Here is a 23,980-nt window from a genome sequence, read left to right as displayed (position 1 = left end):
ATGGTCCAGCTTACATGAAATATTCCTTTCTAAAACAAGTTTGAAAATGGTTCCCCATCACTTCCCAAAATACATTACACCCTCAGATTTCTATTATTCACTTACAGTTGAACTGAATCTTCTAGATTGAGATACTGTTAGTATAGCACTAGAACTGATATATAAAGCACAATCTGATGTTGTTGGCATTATCATTACTAGCTACTTAAACAGATGGCACTAATTTGCATTGCAAGGGGCAATGTTTATTTGAACTGATTCAATGCTTATACAGCTGAACAAATGACAGCCATTGTCAGTTGTGCATTTTGTTCTGGTGACATCTGTAGCAATGTATAAAGGTTGTCTATATTTCACCCAAAGCAGTAATTCTTGCCTTGTAGGCACATAATGAGATACATTCAAATACAAAATTAAACTTTTTTAAAATTGTTGCTTGCTGGTGCAAATGCTGTTTGCATTTCTTTTCAATTACTTTGGATGCAATTTTATTTTTAAAACTTTGTTCACATGATACAAGCTTTATTGACAAGGCCAACATTATTGTCCATCCTTAACAGTTCAAGAATGTAGTGTTGCATTGAGACTATGAACCCTTCAGGCCATGGTGATAAATGTACACCACTATACCAAATGATACTTTTATCTAGTTTGGAATCAGTTGTTACCATCAGTGGCCATTTTGTTACAGCACAGATACACCAGAAAGACGAGAGATAAGAAACAATAGTTATACATAGAGATCAGAGATAGTGGCACAATTTTCACTGAGCCAGAATAGAATTGGATATAAATTATAATAGATGAACATTTGCAGTTGCAAATAGGGCATTATTATTTCTGTTTGAAGATTCATTGATCTAGAATTTATCATTCTGTCTAAGATAGTGTGGAGAAAGGTTGATAAAAATTTCTTCATACAGTGATGCTCGACCACATGGGATAGCTACAGCAGTAATTATTGCAACCTTTAGAGAAAAAAGAACTAAATATTTGAATAAGAGAAAGAGCCTATTAGCAGTAAACAATACATTGGATTCTAGTGTAGGTTCCTGAGCAAGGAGATCCCACAGACACAAGAGACAGACATTCAGGTTCAAAACACAGTGCTACAACAAATTTGTTGTGTCTAATAAATAAGCTTTTCAATAATTTGTACATTGAGGTAGTGTAAGGTACAATGGATGGAAAAATACTGCGGTTATAAATGACTCACTGCATTAGCTCTGGCCATTAAATCTCAAATCTGATTTTTATATTTCTATTCAAACATTACAATTTACTGCACTTCTCTGGATTATTGCTGAAAATCCTACACTTTTGTAACTTAAAGTAAATCTTTCACCACCCTGTTGTAAATTCTTGAAAGATTGTACAAAAATGCATATAATTGATTGTTCTTTCAGAGGTGAATTGCTAAAGGAAAAATCAAAAAATGACGCTTTGGTATTCATCAGGAAAAAAAATAAACTTTATAAAGTTAAGAAATCAATAACAATTATTAGCTGAATGTCACAAAGATACAGAGAGAGCTTGTAGAAGACACAATGCTACTGAAAACCCACAGGTTGCAACTAAGCACATTGCAACCTTGCTAATCAAAGAAGATTAATAATAAATAAGACAGAGAAGATTTTATTTGCATTGGGCTTATGTAGTTTCCAGGTGACCGATAACCTAATTCTATACTTCCAACGGATGATATATAGTCATGCTATGTCCATGCGCTTAAAAGATGACGATCATTGTTCTTAATTATCTGTTCCCACACTGAACAATGGACAAAGTTACCTGCCAAGAACTTCACAGAGGTTCATGTTTCAAACCACAATCTCCAATGGATTTCAGGGGTTCAGAAGGGGGTCAGCATAGTAGATGTTGTATTCAGCTGCATTTGTATGTAAATAATTTCAACTGTCCAATGATGTAAACCATGAATTGGTTTGCTAACATTTGTTATCAATGTTAGCTAACATTGACTGAAGCACATTTCCTTGCCTTCCTTTGAATATTGATATGGATCATCCATGTGAAACAGCAGTTGGAACTCTCATTCAAAGTCATCCCTGGTGAAAATGCAGTTTCCCCTTTGTATGGTATGATTGTCTGAGCTTGTACGGTGTGTCAAATGCTTACGTTTTACAGCTTCAAACTATTTCAAATATTTTAAAGTAACATTCTTCCAGCTTGAAAAAAATTATCAGAAAGATAAAAGCTTATCACAGTTTCATTAATTTTCCACAATGCATAGCCATTAGATTGACTGACAACCTCCATCTCCTATCTGAATTTAGTACAATGTGAACTTCGGGACGAATGCTTTATTAATGATGAGAAGCATATTTGGCAGATTGATTACTTCTTATAAAAGTAGAATATTTTGAATGACAATAGAAGAAATACAATATAATCTCCTTCAAGAAGGATTACATTTAAAAAAAAGGTGGTGAAAAATCTCCTGCTAACCAAAGGAAAGCTTAGAATGAAGAATACATTAAGATCTCTACATATCAAAACATGAAAAACATACTATGCCTCAATATTGCACAGCACTAGCTGCATTTTGGGTGACATTCTTCTACAATGTGATGCAGCAACAAATGTAAATATCTACATTTTAAGACTCTGTAGCTTTATGCATGTGGTTTGCCTTCCAGTTCTTCAATGCCAAGTTAAAATGTTGGTTTAGCCATATATTCTTCCATGGTCTGGAACAAACATATTACAGTATTAGTTAAATCAAGGCAACATGATGCACGAAAATTAACACAATTGTGAAATGCCAGTAATATGGCATCGGTTTATGAGAATGATTCTATGCAAATTTCACAAGAAAACAAGAAATTATACAAGAAACTTAAGTCTGCAAACTGATCAGAATTTCTCAGAAACTGATTTCATAACAAAACAGATACCCAAATTAAATGAGTAAATGTGACAAAGGGATCAGACAGAGTGGAGGGACATTTAATAAGGTTGAGATTATTTAAATAAATTTAAAAATCCTAAAAGAAGCTAAGTAAAATATGTTCAAAATAAATATGAAGAATGTTTGCTGCATTAAAGAAATTTTATTGGCACAGACAGAATGCCAGAAATTACTAAATGAAAACAATAATTTCAAAATAAATCTCTTCCAAACATTTTTAAGAAAAGAAATGTGTAGTACTATAAACCTATGGTTAGAATATACAAAGCAACCATTTCTGTTTTTTGGCAGTAAAAATATCAAAGTCCTACAATGTTCATATGCATTTTAAAAATATAAAAGGCAAAAGAATATAAATCTTTTCTTCTATTTTCCCCAATTTCCTTCCTCAGAAAGCATTCTTCTTTGTCAGATTACAGTATTACAATACCATCCAGGTCCTATTATCTATATATGAACCTCAACAATTCTGTTGGATTCACGGGGCTGAATTTTCCCAGCCTGAAGAACAAAGCTAATGGCAAGATCAGAAAAAAACAGATTCTTGATGTTGAGAAAAAAGTTTCACATTGAGAATGGTTTGCATATGGAATGAACTGCCAGAGGAAATGGTGGATGCAGGTACAGTTACAACATTTAAAAAGACATTTGGAAAGTACACAAACAAAAAAGGGTTTGGAGGAATATGGACTAAATGCAGGCAAGTGGTACTAATTTGGGAACATGGACTAGTTGGACTGAAGGGTCCGTTTCTATGCTGCATGGCTCTATAATTAAATTTTGAACATGAGCTGGCATCTAACTAATAAGTAGTGAGAGACTTATTTGCGTGCATTTAAGTGTCATTAGTACCTAATCTCAATGCATTAGTATGAAGTTTCCATTCTACCTCATGCAAGAGAGAAACTAAAAAGGTGACAATTCCTGACTAAGTCTGACCAGGTACCTGTTGGATTTACTATTTGCTCCTCTTGGCCCCTATCTGACACAGCACACCCAAACATCTCAAGTTATGCTCCATGCAGAGTGATGTCTCATTCCATAAAGGTTGGCATCCAACATGCACAGCCTCACCACATCCTCATAGGACATCTCCAACTCACAGAGTATAGTTCTCCATTTCAATACTGCGCTTTGGAGTGCACTCATACTGCACTTCTTTGCAATGCTGCTTCCACACTACTTTGCACAGTATTATACTTCGGTGCTGCCTTGTTGTTGTTGTCTAGCACAAACAAACACAGAGAGCTGAGCAGCTGGTCATGGCTTTCAGCAGTGATCAGTCAAGGGGATGGACCTACAAGATCCTGTCCTACATCACTGTCACACTTACTGCATATGCCAGCAGCATATGTGGCAAATCGGACTAAATGTGCTTCAAAACATAAAATGGCAGTAGTCCAAGGTTAAGGCAAGGAGGACAATTTGGACCTGGCTTAGACACAGTCAACCAACCACTGAGAGTTCATATCAGTACCAGATTTCACCTGATTAGGTTAGTGCAGCAACCCAGGCAATAGGCTTTGCAAATGATGCAGGCTTCCCCCAGGTATAGGATACTTGCACACAGGTTGGATTGAGAGGATCACATCAGCCATAAACCATAACACAGCTGACTTCAACAAAAAAAGAGTGACATTCCATCAATGGACAAGTCATCGGTGTTCACCGGTACCACAGCTTGGAAGTCTGCGTGAGATTCCCTGGAAATTACCATAATGCTTAAATGATGATTTCCAACACCTGTTTCTCCCTTATTGAATGATGATGAAGTTATCTATATTAGACTTTGGCAAAAAAAAGGGTAGCACTCCCTCAGACAGACTTCTGACATTTTAGGACTCCGAAGGACAGTTAACATGTAGTTTGATTCTTGCAGCTTCAGTCCCTGGCTAGCACTGGAATGCCCTGCTACAGTTCAAATATGGGACTGGAGCCAGGAGTCCTGCTAGTTCCCTGCAGTGACAAGTACGCCTGTCAATGACTTATAAGTGCCCGCTAGCACAAATGGGTCACCAAAGAGACATGCTGCATGCACAAGTAGGTGAGCCGTGGAGAATTGCATGAGATAACTTGCCCGAGTTCACAGAGAGAAACCCTTCAAATTCTCTGAAATTGAAAACCAAAATAAGTTATACAGTTTGACAACTTTGCAACAGGGGGTCACTGGATTGCTAGAACCATGGATCTTAATCTCACACCAATTCAAAGACTGGGTGTTATAGGTTATATTTCCCAATCTTTTTGGTTTATTCACTGCTACCTTTATCAACTGAACTTTCAAAAGCGTTGAAGAAAATACAAGAAACAAGATTTATTTTTCTTATAAGAGAACTGCATATGCCACATTCCATGTTTTAGATCAACAGTTATATAAATAGATATTAACTAGAGTTCTGTTTTTGTTTACTGTCAGCATATCTATACCTTACCTCTTGAAGCATATCTGCTTCTTCTATCGCCTTTGGTATACTTTGTTTTGAGGTGTCCTGCAATTCTCCTCCAATTAAAAATTCATCCAGTATGAAATAGGCCTTCTCAAAATTAAAGATAATGTCCAGTTCACAAACCTGAGAGAAAACATCAAAATTGCCAAGTGAAGTTTGCTGAACTCATTTAGTAGCTAAAGTAATTTAATATAAAAATATGTAAACAAATAATTTTGTATATATCTAGCCCTTAAAATATCTGAATCCCTAATTTGAATGCTAAATCCTTGAGTTGGTTTCATACTTAGACATAAGATTTTTCTTAGTTATCATCGTACTCAATTCATGAAGCACAATAGAACCAAGAATTATGTTGTGTTTACAAGCCCTGCTGCTGTGTGCAAACCGAGCTAGCATTCACTTCTGACTGGCTGTGGTACAGTGCGAGCTGTTCTATAAATTCATAGCTTCGGGATGTTTATTCATCTACATTTGTAATCCATAATCTGCATATTAATGTTACAAATGAAAAAAATGTATTTCTTTTTACACTGCTGCAAAGTTCATTTAAAAATAATTACAAGTTCAAAATTAGAAGTGATATCTTTTTGAGGAAATTATGGCTTGAAATTTGGTTCCTGAGTCAGGAGCACATGCAGGGAAAATTCCTGGCTCCACAAACCCAACTTGTGAAGTGCCCTGAATGGTAACATTTTCCTCAGGTAGCATATGGGTTGGATCCTCAGGTAGCATATAGCATAAAAATGGTATGGCTTCACGAATTGGAGATCTGGCACCATTTTAGCTAAGCTGGAGATCCTTTCGTTCATGACAAAAACTCCAGCCCACCAGGAATATTCCCAAGCTTTTCTTTCAATTGATGCTTCTGGCCTGCTGAGTGTTTTCATTGTGAACGAGTGAAAATGTGCTCTAGCCAAAGGCAGGTGATGAAGGGGCTACTCTCTGAAAGTTTGCAATTTCAAAATAAACCTGCTGGACTATAAACTGGTGTTGAGAGACTGCTGGCATTACACTGGATCACATGGTTGCCATCAATCCAGAGCAGGCTGGCCCTCAAAATCTTTTAAAAAAAAAAAAAATTTTGCACAAAATAATTAAAAGAGGCATAGATAACAGTTCCACATAAAAAGAGCAGTAGGTGTTAGAGATTGCTTCACAAATAGCATTAAATGATTAAGCTTCTATTGCAAGGTTTGTAGCTCAGGTTGAGGTTTAGGGTGTAGGTTTGATCGCTGAGTTGTAGGTTTGTTATCCAGACCTTTCATTACCTAGCTAGGTAACATCATCAATGGCGACCTCCAAGTGAAGTGAAGCTGTTGCCTCCTGCTTTCTATTTATATCTTTCTCCTGGATGGGGTTTCTGGGGTTTGTGGTGATGTCATTTCCTGTTCGTTTTCCAAGGGGTTGATAGATGGCATTTAGATCTATGTGTTTGTTTATAGCATTGTGGTTGGAGTGCCAGGCCTCTAGGAATTCTCTGGCATGTCTTTGCTTAGCCTGTCCCAGGATAGATGTGTTGTCCCAGTCGAAATGGTGTTTTTTTTCATCTGTGTGTAAGGCTACGAGGGAGAGAGAGTCATGTCTTTTTGTAACTAGCTGGTGGTCGTGTATCCTGGTGGCTAACTTTCTTCCTGTTTGTCCTACATAGTGTTTGTGGCAGTCCTTGCATGGAATTTTGTAGATGACGTTGGTTTTGTCCATAGATTGTACTGGGTCTTTTAAGTTTGTTAGTTTTTGTTTGAGTGTGTTGGCGGGTTTGTGTGCTACTCGGATTCCGAGGGGTCTTAGTAGTCTGGCTGTCATTTCTGAAACTTCTTTGATGTATGGTAAGGTGGTTAGGGTTTCTGGCTGTGTTTGGTCTGCTTGTCGTGGTTTGTTCTTGAGGAATCTGCGCACTGTATTTTTTTTTGAGTATCCGTTCTTCTTGAATACGTCGTATAGGCGGTTCTCCTCGGTTTTCCGAAGTTTGTCTGTGCTGCAGTGTGTGGCGGCTCGTTGGAATAGTGTTCTGATACAGCTTTGTTTGTGTGTGTTGGGATGGCTGCTGGTGTAGTTCAGTATTTGGTCAGTGTTTGTCGGTTTTCTGTATACGCAGGTTTGTAGTTCTCCGTTGTCTTTTCTTTCGACTGTGACGTCCAGGAATGCAAGTTTGTTGTCGGTTTCTTCCTCCTTGGTGAACTTTATGCCTGTGAGGGTGTTAGTGATGATGTTAAATGTCTCTTCTACCTTGTTTCGTTTTGTGATGACAAAGGTGTCATCTACATAGCGGACCCAGATTTTTGGTTTGATGATTGGTAGGGCTGTTTGTTCTAGTCTTTGCTTTACCGCTTCTGCTATGAATCCTGATAGCGGAGATCCCATGATTGTGCCGTTGGTTTGTTTGTAGACTATGTTGTTGAAAGTGAAGTGGGTGGTGAGGCACAGGTCCACCAGCTTCATGATGTTTTCGTTGGTAATGTGATTGCTGGTGGTTGGTGTGTGTGTGATGGTCTCTTCTAAAAGTGTGGTAAGTGTTTCCTTTGCCAGGTCGATGTTGATGGAGGTGAACAATGCTGTTACGTCGAATGAGATCATTGCTTTGTCTTCCTCTATTTTGGTGTTTTTGATGATTTTAGGAATTCCTGGGTGGAGTGGATGGAGTGCTGTGACTCTTCTACTAGGTATTTCAGTCTTGCATGTAGTTCTTTGGCCAGTCTGTAAGTTGGTGTTCCGGGCAGTGAGACTATAGGTCTGAGAGGGGCTCCTGGTTTATGGATTTTTGGTTGTCCGTAGAATCGTGGGGTGTTGGTCCCATCAGGTTTCATTTTCTGGAATCCAGTCTTGTTTAATTGACTGGAATTGTGTAATTTTCTTAGGAGATATGCAATTTTGTTTCCTAGTTGTGGGGTTGGGTCTAGCGCCACCTGTTGGTAGGTGTTGGTGTCTGCGAGTAGTGCATTGGCTTTCTCTATGTCGTCCCTTCTGTTCAGGATGACTGTGAGCCGACCTTTGTCTGCAGGTAATATAATGATGTTTTTGTCTTTTTTGAGGTTTTCTAGGGCTTTCTTTTCTTGTATGTTCAGTTTGTTTCCTTCCCTCTTTCGGCTCAGTGTAGGTGCAACTGTCTGTCTGATCGTTGTGTTTCTTCTGTGAGATTGTTGTCCTTCAATGTGGTTTCTAATGCCGCTAGGAAATCCTTCTTGTCAGCGTCTCGGTAATTGAAATTTAATCCTTTTACCAGTACCGCTTTTTCTGTGTCTGATAGGGTCCGGTCTGATAAGTTCTTTATTCATGCCCCTGTGTTATCGGTTTTGTTAAGCTACTATGGCTATACAGCAGTTTTAGGTATGTTGCACACTAACTGGGAACAGCAACTTGTAAGTCAGCAGCACAACAGTGGAGAGCTTTCAAAAAAAAAGGTACCGGGGTGAGTACAGGCCCAACACGGTGGCTCAGTGGTTAGCACTGCTGCCTCACAGCATCAGGGTCCCAAGTTCAACCCCAGCCTCAGGCGACTGACTGTGTGGAGTTTGCACATTCTCCCTGTGTCTGCGTGGGTTTCCTCCGGGTGCTCTGGTTTCCTCCCACAGTCCAAAGATGTGCAGGTCAGGTGAATTGGCCATGCCAAATTGCCCATAGTGTTGGGTGCATCAGTCAGAGGTAAATGGGTCTGGGTGGGTTACTCTTTGGAGGGTCGGTGGGAACTTGTTGGGCTGAAGGGCCCATTTCCATACTGTAGGGAATCCAATCTAAGGGAATCTAATCTAATCTAATGTTCCTTTTAGGGTGAATTGGAGGAGCAACAAATCCAGAGAAGCCTGGATATCTAGCATTATTGAGGACTGAATGAGAAGATGGGGGAGGCTTTCAAAAGGTACAAAGGGAGCAAAACAACAGAGGCCCTTGTGGAGTGGGGTTGTGGGGTAGTCTTGAGAAAGCATTAGGAAAGCAAAGAGGGGACAAGAGAAACACGGCTGGGTATGGTTAGGGAGAATCCCAAGATATTCTAGAAGTACATTCAGTGGAAGAGAATAGCCAGGAAACAACTAGGACCCAGTAGACACCAAGGGGGTAATCTGTGCACAGAGCCAGAGGACATTGGTAGAGAGTTGAATGAGTACTTCACATCTTCAATCCAGAAGAGTACAAAAGTACAGAATTCAGAAAGAAGGACTATTACCAGACTGAATTAGGGAATGAGGAAGTATTGGCAGGCTTAAAAATGGACAAATCCCCAGGACAAGAGGAGTTGTATCCTAGGCCACTATGGGAGACAAGGGAGGGCATTACACTGGCTCTGACATTGTGAATTTTTAATTCTACCCTGGCTACAGGAGAGATGGCAGTGGACTGGAGGACAGCTAATGTGATTCCATTTTACAAGAGGGTGGTAGAGGAGTTACAACAAAAGAATTACAGACTGACGAGTCTCACATCAATGGTGGGGAAACTATTGAAGAAAATTCTGAAGGAGAATATTAATTTCCACTTAGAGGCAACATTTGATCAGAGATAGTCAGCATGGCTTAGTCAGAGGGAGGTCATGCCTAACAAATTTGACTGAATTTTATTTTGAGGAAGTGACCAGGTTTATAGATCAGGGTAGTGCAGTTGATGTAGTTTATATGGATTTCAGTAAAGCCTTTGACAAGGTCCTACATGGGAGATGGATAAAGAAAGTAAAAGCACACAAGAGCAAAGGTAACTTTACAAGGTGGATCAAAATTGGCCCTGTAATAGAAGACAAAGGGTAGAAGGCTGTGTGACTGGAGGACAGTGTCCAAGAGCTTATTACAGAGGTCAGTGCTGGGTCCCTTATTGTTTAAGTGAAGTACATAAATCATATAGAAAAGAATGTGGGAGGAACGATAAGTTTGCAGATTACATGAACATTGGCCGGGTGGTTAACACTGAGGAAGAAGGTCTTAGATTACAGGAGGATATAGATAAAATTGGTCAGATGGTCAGATCAGAGACAGATGGAATTTTACCTGGAAAAGGGTGAGGTGATGCACTTTAGAAGACGTGACAAGACAAGAAATCAATGGCAGGACACTAGGATGCTTGGGGTGCTTATCGACAGACTCCTGAAGGCAGCAGAATAGGTTAGTAGGGTAGTTAAGGCAGCATGTGTGACACTTGCTTTATCAGCTGTGGCATTGATTACAAGAGCAGGGAGAGTATGCTGGAGCTGCACAAAACTTTTATTAGGTCACTGCTGGAATAACATGAGCAGTCCTGGTCACACAATGTAGGAAGGATGTCATTCCACTGGTGGGATGCAGAAGAGATTCACCAGGATGCTGCCTGGGATGGGACAGTTTAGCTATGAAGAGATGCTCGATAAGCTTGGGTTGTTTTATTTAGAACAAAGGCTTACAGAAGACCTGGTTGAGATGTATAATGATTATGATAGGCATGGACAGAGTGGATAGGAAGCAGCTGTTCCCCTTAGCTGAAGGGCCAATAACATGGGGGCATGTTATTGTTGCCAGGGAAAACAGCCCATCCTATTCAACGTCTCCCGATAGCTCAAACCCTCCAATCCTGGCAACATCCTTGTAAATCTTTTCTGAACCTTTTCAAGTTTCACAACATCCTTCTGATAGGAAGGAGGCCAGAATCACATGCAATATTCCAAAAGTGGCCTAACCAACTTCCTGTACAGCCACACACATGACCTCCCATCCCCTGTACTCAATACTCTGACAAAGAAAGGAAAGCATACTAAACGCCTTCTTCACTATCTACCTGTGACTCTACTTTCAAGGAGCTAAGAACCTGCACTCCAACGTCTCTTTGTTCAGCAATACTTCCTTAGGCTTTCCCAAAAATCTGATCAGCAACGAGCACTCTGAACAGGCTATAATTTACCCTCACCTCTGACCCTAGCCCAGTCCCACCTAATTGACAGTCTCCTGCCAAGTCTACTGCCACCTTCCCAGGTCTGTTAATGGTGAAATCTAAAAGCCACTCAATAGCAAATATGAAACCATAAATTGAATTTTCCCACTTCCATGAACTTAACAACTCCCTCACCCATCACATCAAACAAAATCATATTTAAGTTACATTTTATTCCATGATCTAGACTCAAATTTTCAACCAATTTTACTTTAGAATATATATCCACAGCATAATGCAACTGTAGTAGATGGATCTTGGAATGAGTTTGAAATACTTAAGCTATTTAGTTAGTTTATCATCAGATGGATCTCTGAAAAAAATCCAGTAATTCTTCCATTTTATTCTAAATTTTAAATATATTTACCACAGAAAACATACATTTCCGAAATACTTGTCCAGAAGTTCCACATAGCGATGAATGATTTCTAGAGTCAGAAGCTCATTGTCTTGTTCCTCTATTGCACAACAGAAATATAAACTAGCAAATCTGAGGAATAAAGAAATTATAGAAACATAAAATTACATACAATACTTGAACTATTTATAGTACAATTCCACAAGTTTTATTCTTTCCAAACAGTTACATAAATTAAATGTAAACTGTGGATATTTTATATTGTAAACAAGTAGGTAGTAAGGCTTCTAAGTAAAGTAAATTACATACAATGAAAATTTCACACTCCTTAGAAACAACAATACTACAGATTTAAAAATTTACTGAATTGTGCAAAAAATACATTGCACATCACACCTGTTAACCGAAAATCACTTGGATATTATTTACAAAACATTAACAAGATCCCTCAAAACTACAATTAGCAACATGCCTTATGACATACAAGGGTGGAGTATGCAAAAGGCAGCCAATAACATAGCTCCCAGTTGAGCAGATCATTTATGTTACTTCTGTATACCAGTTGTTCTGCAACCAGGCAAACGCTTCTGTTGATTCAAGTCAGAATTTAGCAAATCCAGTGCAAAAGCTCACCTGATATCAAATTTGGAGCATTTCTCCACTATTTTGGTTCAGCAAGCTAGTTCGGGGTAGCCAAGCATTTACAAGAAACCGTGTTTCTGGATCATTTTATGACAGGATAATAATGGTGAGCTGCCAGAGGAAGTGGTGGAGGCTGGTACAACTGCAATATTTAAAAGGCATCTGAATGGGTATATGAATAAGAAGGGTTTGGAGGGGTATGGGCCGGGTGCTGGCAGGAGGGACGAGATTGGGTCGGGATATCTGGTCGGCATGGACAAGTTGGACCGAAGGGTCTGTTTCCGTGTTATACATCTGTGACTGTAATAGCTTGCATTCACCCAAAAATTTGAAAACCATGTTGACAGTGGCATGCAAAATTTCTCTTGGGCTCTGTTGCAGTGGAACCATAAATTGCATTTGCACTTTGTTTTACCCATACACAGGTAGAAAAACATTCTAAGGGAAAGAATATCAATCTTCAAATTTCATTTCTCCCCTTATGGATCCAACCCCTTTCCTTCTGATTATGGTGTCTACTCACTGCTTCTTTTTACAGTGCCCCCTCAGGCTAAAGCGTCAGCTCATTATCTTCATCAAGTCTTTTGAAACTTAAATCTGCCACCGCAGTATACTTAAATTTTATGGCTCTCTGATCAAATATAAAAACAGTTAGTGAAACAGTACTGCAAATAGAAATGGTACACAAAATAAAACAAAATGGAAAGGAGTGAAACATTGCTAGAATCAAGATGAAGTATGCAAATTTGCGGCAAGATTATAATCTCAGCAAGAGCTGCTTAAAAATACCTGCGATAGAATAAATGTAAAAAACAGAAATATGATTTATATACAAAGCAACATTGTAGAGAGAACTAATTTTCATACTGATTCTAAATTTAAACAATGAAAAGCAATCAGAGTCACAATGATACCAAATTGAAGGGTTAGAATATGAAGATAGCCAAATCCAGGGGAAGTACCTGGAAACAACACATGAATAGACAGAACAGTAGGAAATTAATTTTTGTTCTTGCAGACAAGCGAGAAGGAAAGTGATCAGTATGTGAATGCCATGCACAATCTGCTATTCAGAATCTGCTGGGGATGGACCAGATACTCAGATGTGCACAGTTACCACATGGTGGCGAGAGAGAGAGAGAGAGAGACAGACAATTAGATGGATAGTAATTGCTTCAGCTCAAGAAGTTTATACTTTATACTTTGCAGAGCTCTGGGCAAACCGCACTTTCAATACCATGACTATTTAGGTGATCATGACTCAACAGAGATAGGTTATGTAATAAAACAGTATGGTAAAGATAAATCTTCAAAATATAAAATCAAAAATCATTAGGGCATATTTGGATTTTATGCAATAGTCAGTCATGAACATTGGTTGCTAACTATTGCTTAACAACTGAAAAAAACAGTTATCATCCCAACTTAACAAAATTTAACTTGTTATGCCATTAAGGGGATAAATACATGCTGAAGTGGGAGGGTGCACAATGGAGCTGATCCTGATTAACCTCCTGCCATTGAAAACTTTATGAAGAGTTGGCAAAAGTATACAAAATGATTTAGCCACAAAGTGCATATTCACAAATATATCGTTGGTGAGTCCATGTGGCCTGTTTGAGTATATTACAGCACTTACGGAACTTCAGTACATCTTCTAACAACGTGTCAGTCAGGGCTCAGCTGGTGACACATTACAGCAACTTATTTGGCATCATACCATTGAAGAATTAAAACAAAATACATCGTTCAGCCACATTTAAAAAATTAAGTCAGATGACCAAGAGGTAGACTTTAAGGGGAGTGTTAAAAGGAGGAAACTGTGGTAGACAGGTGGACAGATGTGGAGATTTTTTTCAGAATTCAGGGCAATAGAAAGTATGGCTACTGATAGCAGGGCATTAAAAAAAAAAATCAGTGATGCATAACAAGCCAGAAGTAGAGGAGTGGAGATACATAGGAGAAAAACAGAGAGATAATGAGGGGCAAGGAAGGATTTGAAAACAAGCATGAGAATTTTAAATATTGTCTTTGCTTGACCAGAAATCAATGCAGGTCAGCAAGCACAAGAACAACAGGAGAACAGGACTTGCTTGGAGTGAAACATGGAGACATTTTGGATGATTAGAGTGCGAGTGACCAGCTACAAGTGCAATGGAATAGATAAGTCCAGAGGCTACAAAAAGCATGAGTAAAGTTTCAGCAGCAAATGAGCCAAGACAAGAGAACTAAATACAAAATTAGAGAGGTTAAGCGAGACAGGAAACTTGAGATAGCAGATTCATAAAACATGGAAATAGACCCTTTCATCAAACACATCTGTGCCAACCAAATATCCCAATCTCACTTAGTCCCTTTGCCAGCATTTGGCCCATATCCCTCCAAGTCCTTCTTATTCATAAACACATCCAGATGCCTTTGAAATTGTGATTGTATCCAACTTCACCACTTCCTCTGTTCCGTACACATTTGTGGGAAAATGCCCTCCCCTCAGGTTTTTTTCAAAATCGTTGCCTTCTCACCTTAAACCTATGCCCCCTAGTTTTGGACTCCCCTACCTGGGCAAAAAGACTATGACTATTCAACATATCCATGTCCCTCATGATTTTATAAATGTCTATAAGGTCACCCCTCTGCCTCCAATGCTCCAGAGAAAATAGCCCCTGTCTATTCAGCCTCTCCCTATAGCTCGAACCCTCCAACCCTGTCAACATCTTTGTAAATATGTTCTGCACTCAAATTTAACAACATCTTTATTATAAAAGGGTGACCAGAATTATACTCATATTCCAAAGGTGGCCTCACCAATATCCTGTACAACCACAACATGACTTCCCAATTCCAATGCTCAATGTTCTGACCAATGAAGGCAAGCATGCCAAATGCCTTGTTCACCACCCTGCCTACCTGCTTCTTCACTTCCTCAAGGAACTATGCACCCGAAGGTCTCTTTGATCCCTAGGGTCCTGCCATTAAGTGTACAAATCCAGCCCTGGTTTGCATTACCAAGATGTAACATCTAACATTTATCTAAATTAAACTCCATCTGAACTCCTTGGCCCATCAGCCATCTGATGAAGATCCCATTGTACTCGGAGATAATCTTCTTCACTGTCCACATCACCAATTTTGGTGTCATCTGCAAACTTACTAACCATACCTCCTATATTCACATCCAAATCATCTAAATGACAGAAAGCAGTGGACCCAGCACTAATCCTTGCAACACACCATTGGCCGCAGTCTGAAAGATATCCCTCCACCATCACCCCCTACCTTCAAGCCAATTTTGGACTGATTTGGCTAGCTCCACCAGATCCCATGTGATCTAACCTTACCAACCAGTCTACCATGCAGAATCCTGTCGAACACTTTACTGAAGCCCATATAAACAATGTCTACTGCTCTGCCTTCAAACCTTCTTTGTCACCTCTTCAAAAAAACTCAAATTACTAAGACAATTTCCTATGCACAAAGCCATGCTGACTATCCCTGATCACTCCTTGTCTCTACAAATGGATGAAATTCCTGTTCCTCCAAACCCCACCTAACAACTTACCCACCATTGACATAAGGCTCACCAGCCTATAGTTCCTCGGCTTTAGATTAGATTAGATTAGATTCCCTACAATGTGGAAACAGGCCCTTTGGCCCAACCAGTCCACACTGACCCTCCGAAGAGTAACCCAACCATACCCATTTCCCTCTGACTAATGCACCTAACACATGGGCAATTTAGTATGGGCAATTCACCTGACCTGCACATCTTTCGACTGTGGTAGGAAACCGGAGCACCCGGAGGAAACCCACGCATACACGGGGAGAATGTGCAAACTCCAGACAGGCATTCACCCGAGGCTGGAATCGAACCTGGGACCTTGGTGCTGTGAGGCAGCAGTGCTAACCACTGAGCCACCGTGCCACCCTTGCAGCTTTTCTTAAATAATGGCATGTTTCAGAATTGGTCATCTTTCTTATGGAAGGATGCAATGCTGTTGGAAACAATTCAGAAGGTTTACTAGATTAACATCTAGAATGGGCAGGTTATTTTATGAGTAAATGTTAGACAAGCTAGGATTGTATCTGCTGGAGTTTTGCAACGTAAGAGGTGACTTAATGGGGTAGATTTGGAGAGGATGGAGAGGAAAACCTAGAATGAGGTGTCAGGATTTAAAAATCCAGGGTGGCCCACTTAAGGCAGAGATGAGGTGAAATTATTTTTTCTCAAAGGATTATGAGTGTTTGGAACTCATAATAAAAAAAGGTGATGGAAATAGAGACTTTGAATATCTTGAAGGCAGAGGTCGCCTGATTCTTGTTAAGCATGGGGGGATTGGGTTATGATGGGTAAGTGCGAATGTGAATTTGGTCAACAGCCAGATCAACACACATTTCTTGGAGTAGCAGAACGTGTTAGAGGCACTGAACAGCTTAATCCTGCTTCTCATTCACACATTCATATCCCAACGATGAAGTCGGGTGATGATATGGAGGTGGAAATAAGTGGTCTCAGTAATGGCATGACTTGTAGTTCAGAAGGTCAATTTGGAATCAGATCTGGCACCAAGATTGCAACCAGACTGGCTTAATCAGACTCTTGACAGATAAAGGGATAGAATTGGTGACATGGGAGGAGCACTGGGTTCAAGCTCCTCAAAGGTTAAAGCTGATACTCAGTTCAGTACCGAGGGAACAATGCACTGACTGAGATACAGCCTTTTGCAAAAAAACCCCAAGGCACCAATTTTGAAACAGAGCCAGGGATATTGTCTTCTGTGTCCTGACAAATATTTATCCCTCTGTGCGCATCACAAAAAACAGCTTCTGGTTATGATAGCCCTATCATAAGTGAACTTGCAGCCTGTAAATTGACTGCCCTGTCTTCTACATTACAGCCAGCGACTACACTTCAAAAGTGCAGTCCTGAGGTTTGTAAAAGGTGCTACATAAGTACCCATATGTCATTTTTCATTTTGATTGAATGGGATGCAGTCTTTGTTACCACATTGTGTTTTGTTGGCTCAGGCATTAAAGTTTGAATTTAGCATGCAGGTTGCAGGGGCAAGTTTCATCGACTTATGGTTTGAGCTGCTAAAATTTAAAATCACGATTTATATGGAATGGAACAGGCTATGGTTTAATTCAATGAAAGGTGAGCAGTAAAGACAGAGTAAATTACAACTTACCTTTCAGCTAGAATACTGGCATCACAGAACAATATTTGGGAATTGCAAAGAGTAAGAAATCAATAAGAAGGCATACAAACGTACTGACAAATTTAGGATGCCTATTCCAAACCACAACTTCTGCTAATAAAATTGAATGAAAAGAAACATGGAAGCTTTTCCTTGTTCTTTAAAGGATTAACAGCTCCAGATACTGACGTATCAAAAACACCTGGTGTCAACACTTGAGTAATCATAGGCCTTGAATTATAGAATCCCGACAGTGTGGAAGCAGGCCATTCAGCGTCCGACTCCACACTGACACATCCCCCTAGCCTATCCCTGTAACCCTGCATTTCCCATGGCTAATCCACTTAACCTACATATCCCTGCACACTATGGGTAATTTAGCATGGCCAAAGCACTTAACCTGCATATTTTTGCACGTGGGAGAAAACCAGAGCACCTGGAGCTAACCCACATAGACATGGGCAGAATGTGCAAACTCCACACAGACAGTTAAGACCATATGACCACAGACATAGGAGCAGAAATTAGGTCATTCAGCCCATCGAGTCTGCTCTGCCATTCAATTATGGTTGATTTGAGGAACCAGAATCCTCAAACATTCCTCCTTTGTTAAGCTTTTCATTCATGAATCTCCTCTGAACACACTCCAGGGCCAGTACATCCTTCTGGAGATATGGGACCCAAAACTGCATACAATACTCCAAAATGTGATCTGACCAGAGCCTTACACAGCCTCAGAAGTACATCCCTGCTTTTATATTAAATACCTCTCAAAATAAATGCCATCATTGCATTTGCCTTCCTAACTACTGACTCAACATGCAAGTTCACCTGAGAAAATCCTGGACTAGAACTCCCAAGTCTCTTTGCACTTCAGACTTCTGAATTTTTTCCCCCATTTAGAAAAAGTTGCCTAAGGCTGGAACTGAACCTCGGTTCCTGGTGCAGTAAGGCAGCAGTGCTAACCACTGAGCCACCATGCCACCCCATTTTGAGTCTTGTAAGTAACTGGATCTTGTTTTCTGTGATTTACCTGAAGTCATAGCTACATCAAAATTCCATAAATGACCTATATAGCCTGTTACTAGAGCGTGTGTAGTAAAAATGTTGCATAAATCTGTATAAAAAAATTCAAACCTTTTATAAATAATTTTGAGATCCCGCCATTCAACAAAACTACACATTCTGGGCTGTCGAGACAGCACAATTTGAATAAGTTCCCGAGTAATCTTTTTCTTCTCTTTATCAAGTAACGTAGTATACCACTTCTGGAGCCTCAATTTGCCTTGACGGCTGAAAAGCAGCATGAAACGCATCTGTGAAAACAAATATTTATCCTTAAGCACTCAATACTGAAGGGAGGTTGTGTGGCACTAGCAGGTTAGAGTCACACATCCTTCCTTGGTGGCCAAGGAAGGTCATTTACAATGACGCCAAACTGTTGATTATCAGCCTGCAAATCCCACCTCCTCCCCAACACATGCCAGTGGCAGACAGTGAGAATGGGAGAGATTTCTAGTCAGCCATGTGGTGAAAAGTTCCAGATAAAGTACATGTCGCCACAAGAGCACAAAATCTCAGAGCAGTCTGTAACACACCACCACTACCCAGTTTGCTCCAAATCCCGCTGTGACAGAACGTCGATCAAAATGGAGGCAGGAGATTCACCTACGAATCAACATGAAAACACCCTGCAAAGTAGTTCAATGTGACAAAAGCAAGGTTTAAAAATGGAAATAAATGGAAAACAAATTGTAAATCCAGAAAGTAACGGAACACACCAAGTTAGTTAGATTCTGTGGAGGAAGCAGCTATATTAATTTAAGTGATTTACATTGGAATGTGAAAACAGAAATTTTTTTAAAAAGTGTTAAGAAGACTCAGAACAGCAGACAACATACTCTAGTTAGAGAAACACAATCAGAATAAACGCTTCCGGTCAAAGACCTTTCATAAACATGAAAGTGAAAACAGAATCTGGGATGAGGTTACTTCTTGCTGAAGGTGCTGTTTTTTGCAGTCGTGCTGTTTGCCATTGTGAAGAGCTATGTGCAGCTGGGTGTCTCAGCTGAAGACGTGTAACAGCCGCATTGTGAAGTCATCCTACATGTAACTGTATCTTGACAAGTGTACTTTTGCAGCTGAGCCTTCCAGATGAGGCACTTACACAGCTGAATGTACTTTCAACAGTAAGTAGTACCACCCCATCAGCAATATTTAACAGGGATCATCAATGAGAATTCATGTCTACTCGGCTTCCTGAGTCATTAAATTTGTACTGTGTACAGGCAATGATACAGCATGTGCAGTAGGATCTGATCCAATCTTAAAGGATTCTAAAAAATCCACTTACTTGCAGACTGGGTATAAACATATGTAACCTCCTTGGACTATTACATGATAGGGAAAAGGGAGATGGTGCTGAAGGCACTCAGGGGGGCAATTGTCCTTCCAAACCTCAGCAAGTAGTAAATCCAAATGATGTAAGACAGATTCTAAAGAACAAACAGTATACCATTCTCAAGAATCAAACTCAGAATGAACAAAATCGATTGATGTGCCATTAATGTATGCATATTACATTATAAAGACTATTAGAAACACTACAAATCAGCTCAGACCATGGAATTACATTTGCTTTTAGAACATAATTCATAAGCCTTCTCCGCTAAATACGAATCATGCTACTTCATAGCAATTCTAGTTCTGTAAGTCAACTAAAATACCTATTTAAAAACATGCTTTTCATAGTCAAATTGTGAAACCTGTTCAGCCTGTTTCCAGGTGTTGCACAATCCTGTGGGGATTCCTTTGAAGGATCGTGTAATGTGGAACCACATCTAATTACCAAATATCTTCAAATATACACACCAATATCCCTCAACACAGAGAGAAAGAAATCGAGAGAAGCACACAGAAATACCAGACAAGATTCAAATCAAAGTGTTAGTAAATACACCTTGTTTAAAATACCAGTTGTGTAGCTAGTTAAAAATCACACAACACCAGGTTATAGTCCAACAGGTTTAATTGGAAGCACACTAGCTTTCGGAGCAACGCTCCTTCACCAGGTGATAGTGGAGGGCTCGATCGTAACACAGAATTTATAGCAAACATTTGCAGTGTGATGTAACTGAAATTATACATTGAAAAATTGATTGTCTGTTAAGCCTTTCATCTGTTAGAATACAGTGATAGTTTCACTTCTTTCATGTGTAAATCACAAAACCTTTTTTTTTAAAGTTGCATTCTCGGGTTAACAATGGTAGTAGCTAGACAATAGGTTGTGTAGCTGGACATCTAGCCCAGCTAGGATTTTATTGGATTTTACGCCATCTTTACCAAGAGTATAAAACTTCAATGTACCTACCATTGTGACTGTAGATTAGAAGAGTATTTACATCTTTACGTTCAGGAAATTGTAATGACTTTCCCAGAATTCTTCAAAGTAATAGCTCCTCCCTATTTCACAACACCACCTGCAGTGCCTCAGGACCTATATGCAAATTAGTTTAGGTTTATAACCTTTGACTTCAATTGCAAAAATGGCAATTCTAATATTCACATTTCCCTTATTTCGGTTCTTTTTTGCATATGTTGTTCCATTTTCCAAACAGTTTTAATCATTTTTTAAGAGAGTGTTTTAAGATGATGCTAATACCCTAATTGTCTGGTGAAAACCAAATCGATTACACTACATTTGCTTAAAGTACAGGACATCATATACATTTGCAAATGACCTGTATGATCCAATTCAAAATATTTTACCTATGACCCTTTATTTATTCATTAATAAATTCATAGAAAGTTTCAATCAAACAGTTCTATAGCTCTACCAACTAGAGAAACATAGCATAACAATATCCAGAAACAGGCCACTTGGAGTCATAGAGATGTACAGCTCGGAAACAGACCCTTCAGTTCAACCGTCCATGCTGACCGGATATTCCAACCCAATCTAGTCCCACCTGCCAGCACCCAGCCCATATCCATCCAAACCCTTCCTATTCATATATCCATCCAAATTCCTCTTGCAATTGTACCAGCCTCCACCACTTCCTCTGGCAGCTCATTCCATACACGTATCTTAGGTCTCTTTTATATCTTTCCCCTCTCACCCTAAACTTATGCCCTCTAGTTCTGGACTCCCACAACCCATGAAAAAGACCTTGTCTATTTACCCTATCCGTACCCCTCAGGAATTTATATACTTCTATAAGGTCATCACTCAGCTTCCGACACTCCAGGGAAAACAGCCCCAGCATATTCAACCTCCCTATAGCTCAAGTCCTCCAACCCTGGCAACGTCCTTGTAAACCTTTTCTGAACCCTTGCAAGTTTCACAACGTTCTTCCAATAGTAAAGAGACCAGAATTGCATGCAATATTCCAAAAGTGGCCTAACCACTACACCTCCAATTTTGGCGTCATCTACAAACGTACTAACTATACCTCTTATGCTCACATCCAAATCATTTATATAAATGACAAAAGGTAGTGGACCCAGCACTGATCCTTGTGGCACTCCACTGGTCACAGGCCTCCAGTCTGAAAAACAACCCTCCACCAACACCCTCTGTTTTTTACCTTTGAGCCAGTTCTGTATCCAATTGGCTAGTTCTCCCTGTACTCCATGAGATCTAATCTTGCTAACCAGTCTCCCATGGGGAACCTTGTCGAACGCCTTACTGAAGTCCATATAGATCGTATTCACCGCTCTGCCCTCATCAATCCTCTTGGTTGAGTTTTTTGAAAAAGTAACAAAGTTTGTGAGACATGATTTCCCATGCACAAAGCCATGTTGAGTATCCCTAATGAGTCCTTGCCTTTCCAAAAACACGTACATCCTGTCCCTCAGGATTCCCTCCAACAAATTGCCCACCACCAACATCAGGCTCACCGGTCTATAGTTCCCTGGCTTGTCCTTATCACCTTTCTTAAACAATGGTACCACATTAAGCAACCTCCAGTCTTCCGTCACCTCACCTGTGACTTTCGATGATACAAATACCTCAGCAAGGGGCCCAGCAATCTCTTGCCTAGCTTCCCACAGAGTTTGAGGGTACACAACCTGATCAGCTCTTGGGGATTTATCCACTTTTATGCATTTCAAGACATCCAGCACTTCCTCCTCTGTAATATGGACATTTTTGAAGATGCCACCATCTATTTCCCTGCATTCTATATCTTCCATGTCTTTTTCCACAGTAAACGCTGCTGCAAAATACTTGTTCAGTATCTCATTCTGGTTTTATTTTAATTTTTCCCCTATTCTTGAAATGTCGATTTAAATCATAATTACCACAAGAAAATTCATTATTGTCTGTAAAGCTTGACACATACAAAAGGTTCATGCTATAACTGACTTTACATGCATGATCCTGCTAATTAAGTAAGTAAGAAACGAAAAGATAATGAGGATGAAAATGTCTATTTTGACGTGTATAATAGAAAGTTCCAAGGAGATTACAAAATATACTTCAATGTGAAATACCATGAACAATTCCAAAATAACAGAATTTCACATTTATCAAAATCACTTGCAAAAAACTTTGGGTACACTGTAGTCTTTATACTAAAGGTATAACTAAGACTTTCACTGATGAACTTAATTCATGCTAAATTGTTCCAACTTCAAAATAATACTTATTACACTATTGCAATACTAAATATTTAAGTACGGAATTGTTCAATTTTCAAATAATTATAGGATTATGTAATGTTTTATAGATATAGATGCAGCAAATGCGTTTCAGTGAATAGCAGCAGGACCATGATGGGGGCTATTGGATGTTTCAGTTAGTGTCCATACATCAATCTTGCACCAAAAACTGCAGAGGGAAAGCAAACCTCTGACATCCAATTATTCCCCAACAATGTGAACATTTTTCAACACAATACTAAAGACTGAACATACTGTCAACATGAGATTCCAATCAATCAATGTACTTGGAGCACTTGTTAACCTGAATTCCTGCAGGCTGAGAGGTGATCTTGACAAATAGTGCACTCATAGTTTGAACACAAACTTTATTCAGTTGTGGGTCATGGGCCTTTCTGGCTGGGTCAGCATTTATTGTCCATCCCTAGCTGCCTTTGAAGAGTTAGTGATGAGCTAATTCTTGCAAAGCTGTATCCATGTGTCATAAGTACACCCAAAAAGATTCCAGGATTTTGATCCAGCAATGCAGAAGGAATGGTGATACATTTCTAAATCAGTATGGTGTGGGGCTTAGCGTTTCTTGTGCCTAGGTCAATGCCAGATGGTTGGTCCAGTTTCATTCCTTTGTTGAGACTTGTAGTGATTGACATAACTGAGTCACATGGCCATTTCAGAGGGCAGCTGAGAGTCAACCACATCACTGTGGGCCTGGAGTCACATGCAGGCCAGACTGGGCAAGGATAGCAGAACCCCTTCCCCAAAAGGACAACAGTCCATTGAATTCAAATTCCACCATCTGCCATTGTGATATTGAAACAGAGATCCCCAGAACATGAGCTACTTTCTTGCCTAATAGTCTAGT

General features: G+C 39.6%; 1 protein-coding gene across 2 annotated transcripts in view; it reads right to left on the bottom strand.

Moving 5' to 3' along the window:
- Positions 1–471: 471 nt before the first annotated feature.
- ap1s3a (adaptor related protein complex 1 subunit sigma 3a) overlaps positions 472–23,980 on the bottom strand; it is a 39,199-nt gene continuing 15,690 nt past the window's right edge. The window contains exons 1-5 of one of the 2 annotated variants that reach the window (XM_043702069.2): positions 20,828–20,946; positions 18,595–18,773; positions 11,644–11,752; positions 5,362–5,499; positions 472–2,708 (exon numbers count right to left, since the gene is read on the bottom strand). In XM_043702069.2, coding sequence (XP_043558004.1) covers positions 2,673–2,708; positions 5,362–5,499; positions 11,644–11,752; positions 18,595–18,773; positions 20,828–20,830 — 465 coding nt within the window. In that variant the 5' untranslated portion in view covers positions 20,831–20,946 and the 3' untranslated portion in view covers positions 472–2,672. Of the gene's footprint in view, positions 2,709–5,361; positions 5,500–11,643; positions 11,753–18,594; positions 18,774–20,827; positions 20,947–23,980 lie in introns of those variants that run through there. The other variant, XM_043702068.2, reaches the window with a different exon arrangement.

Source organism: Chiloscyllium plagiosum, unplaced genomic scaffold, assembly GCF_037043375.1.
Source record: "Chiloscyllium plagiosum isolate Xiang-an unplaced genomic scaffold, Cpla_swu_hap1 HiC_scaffold_13, whole genome shotgun sequence".
Classification (NCBI taxonomy): Eukaryota; Metazoa; Chordata; class Chondrichthyes; order Orectolobiformes; family Hemiscylliidae; genus Chiloscyllium; species Chiloscyllium plagiosum.
The sequence above is the reverse complement of the archived record's forward strand: the minus strand, read 5'-3'. Positions and strand labels throughout refer to the sequence as shown.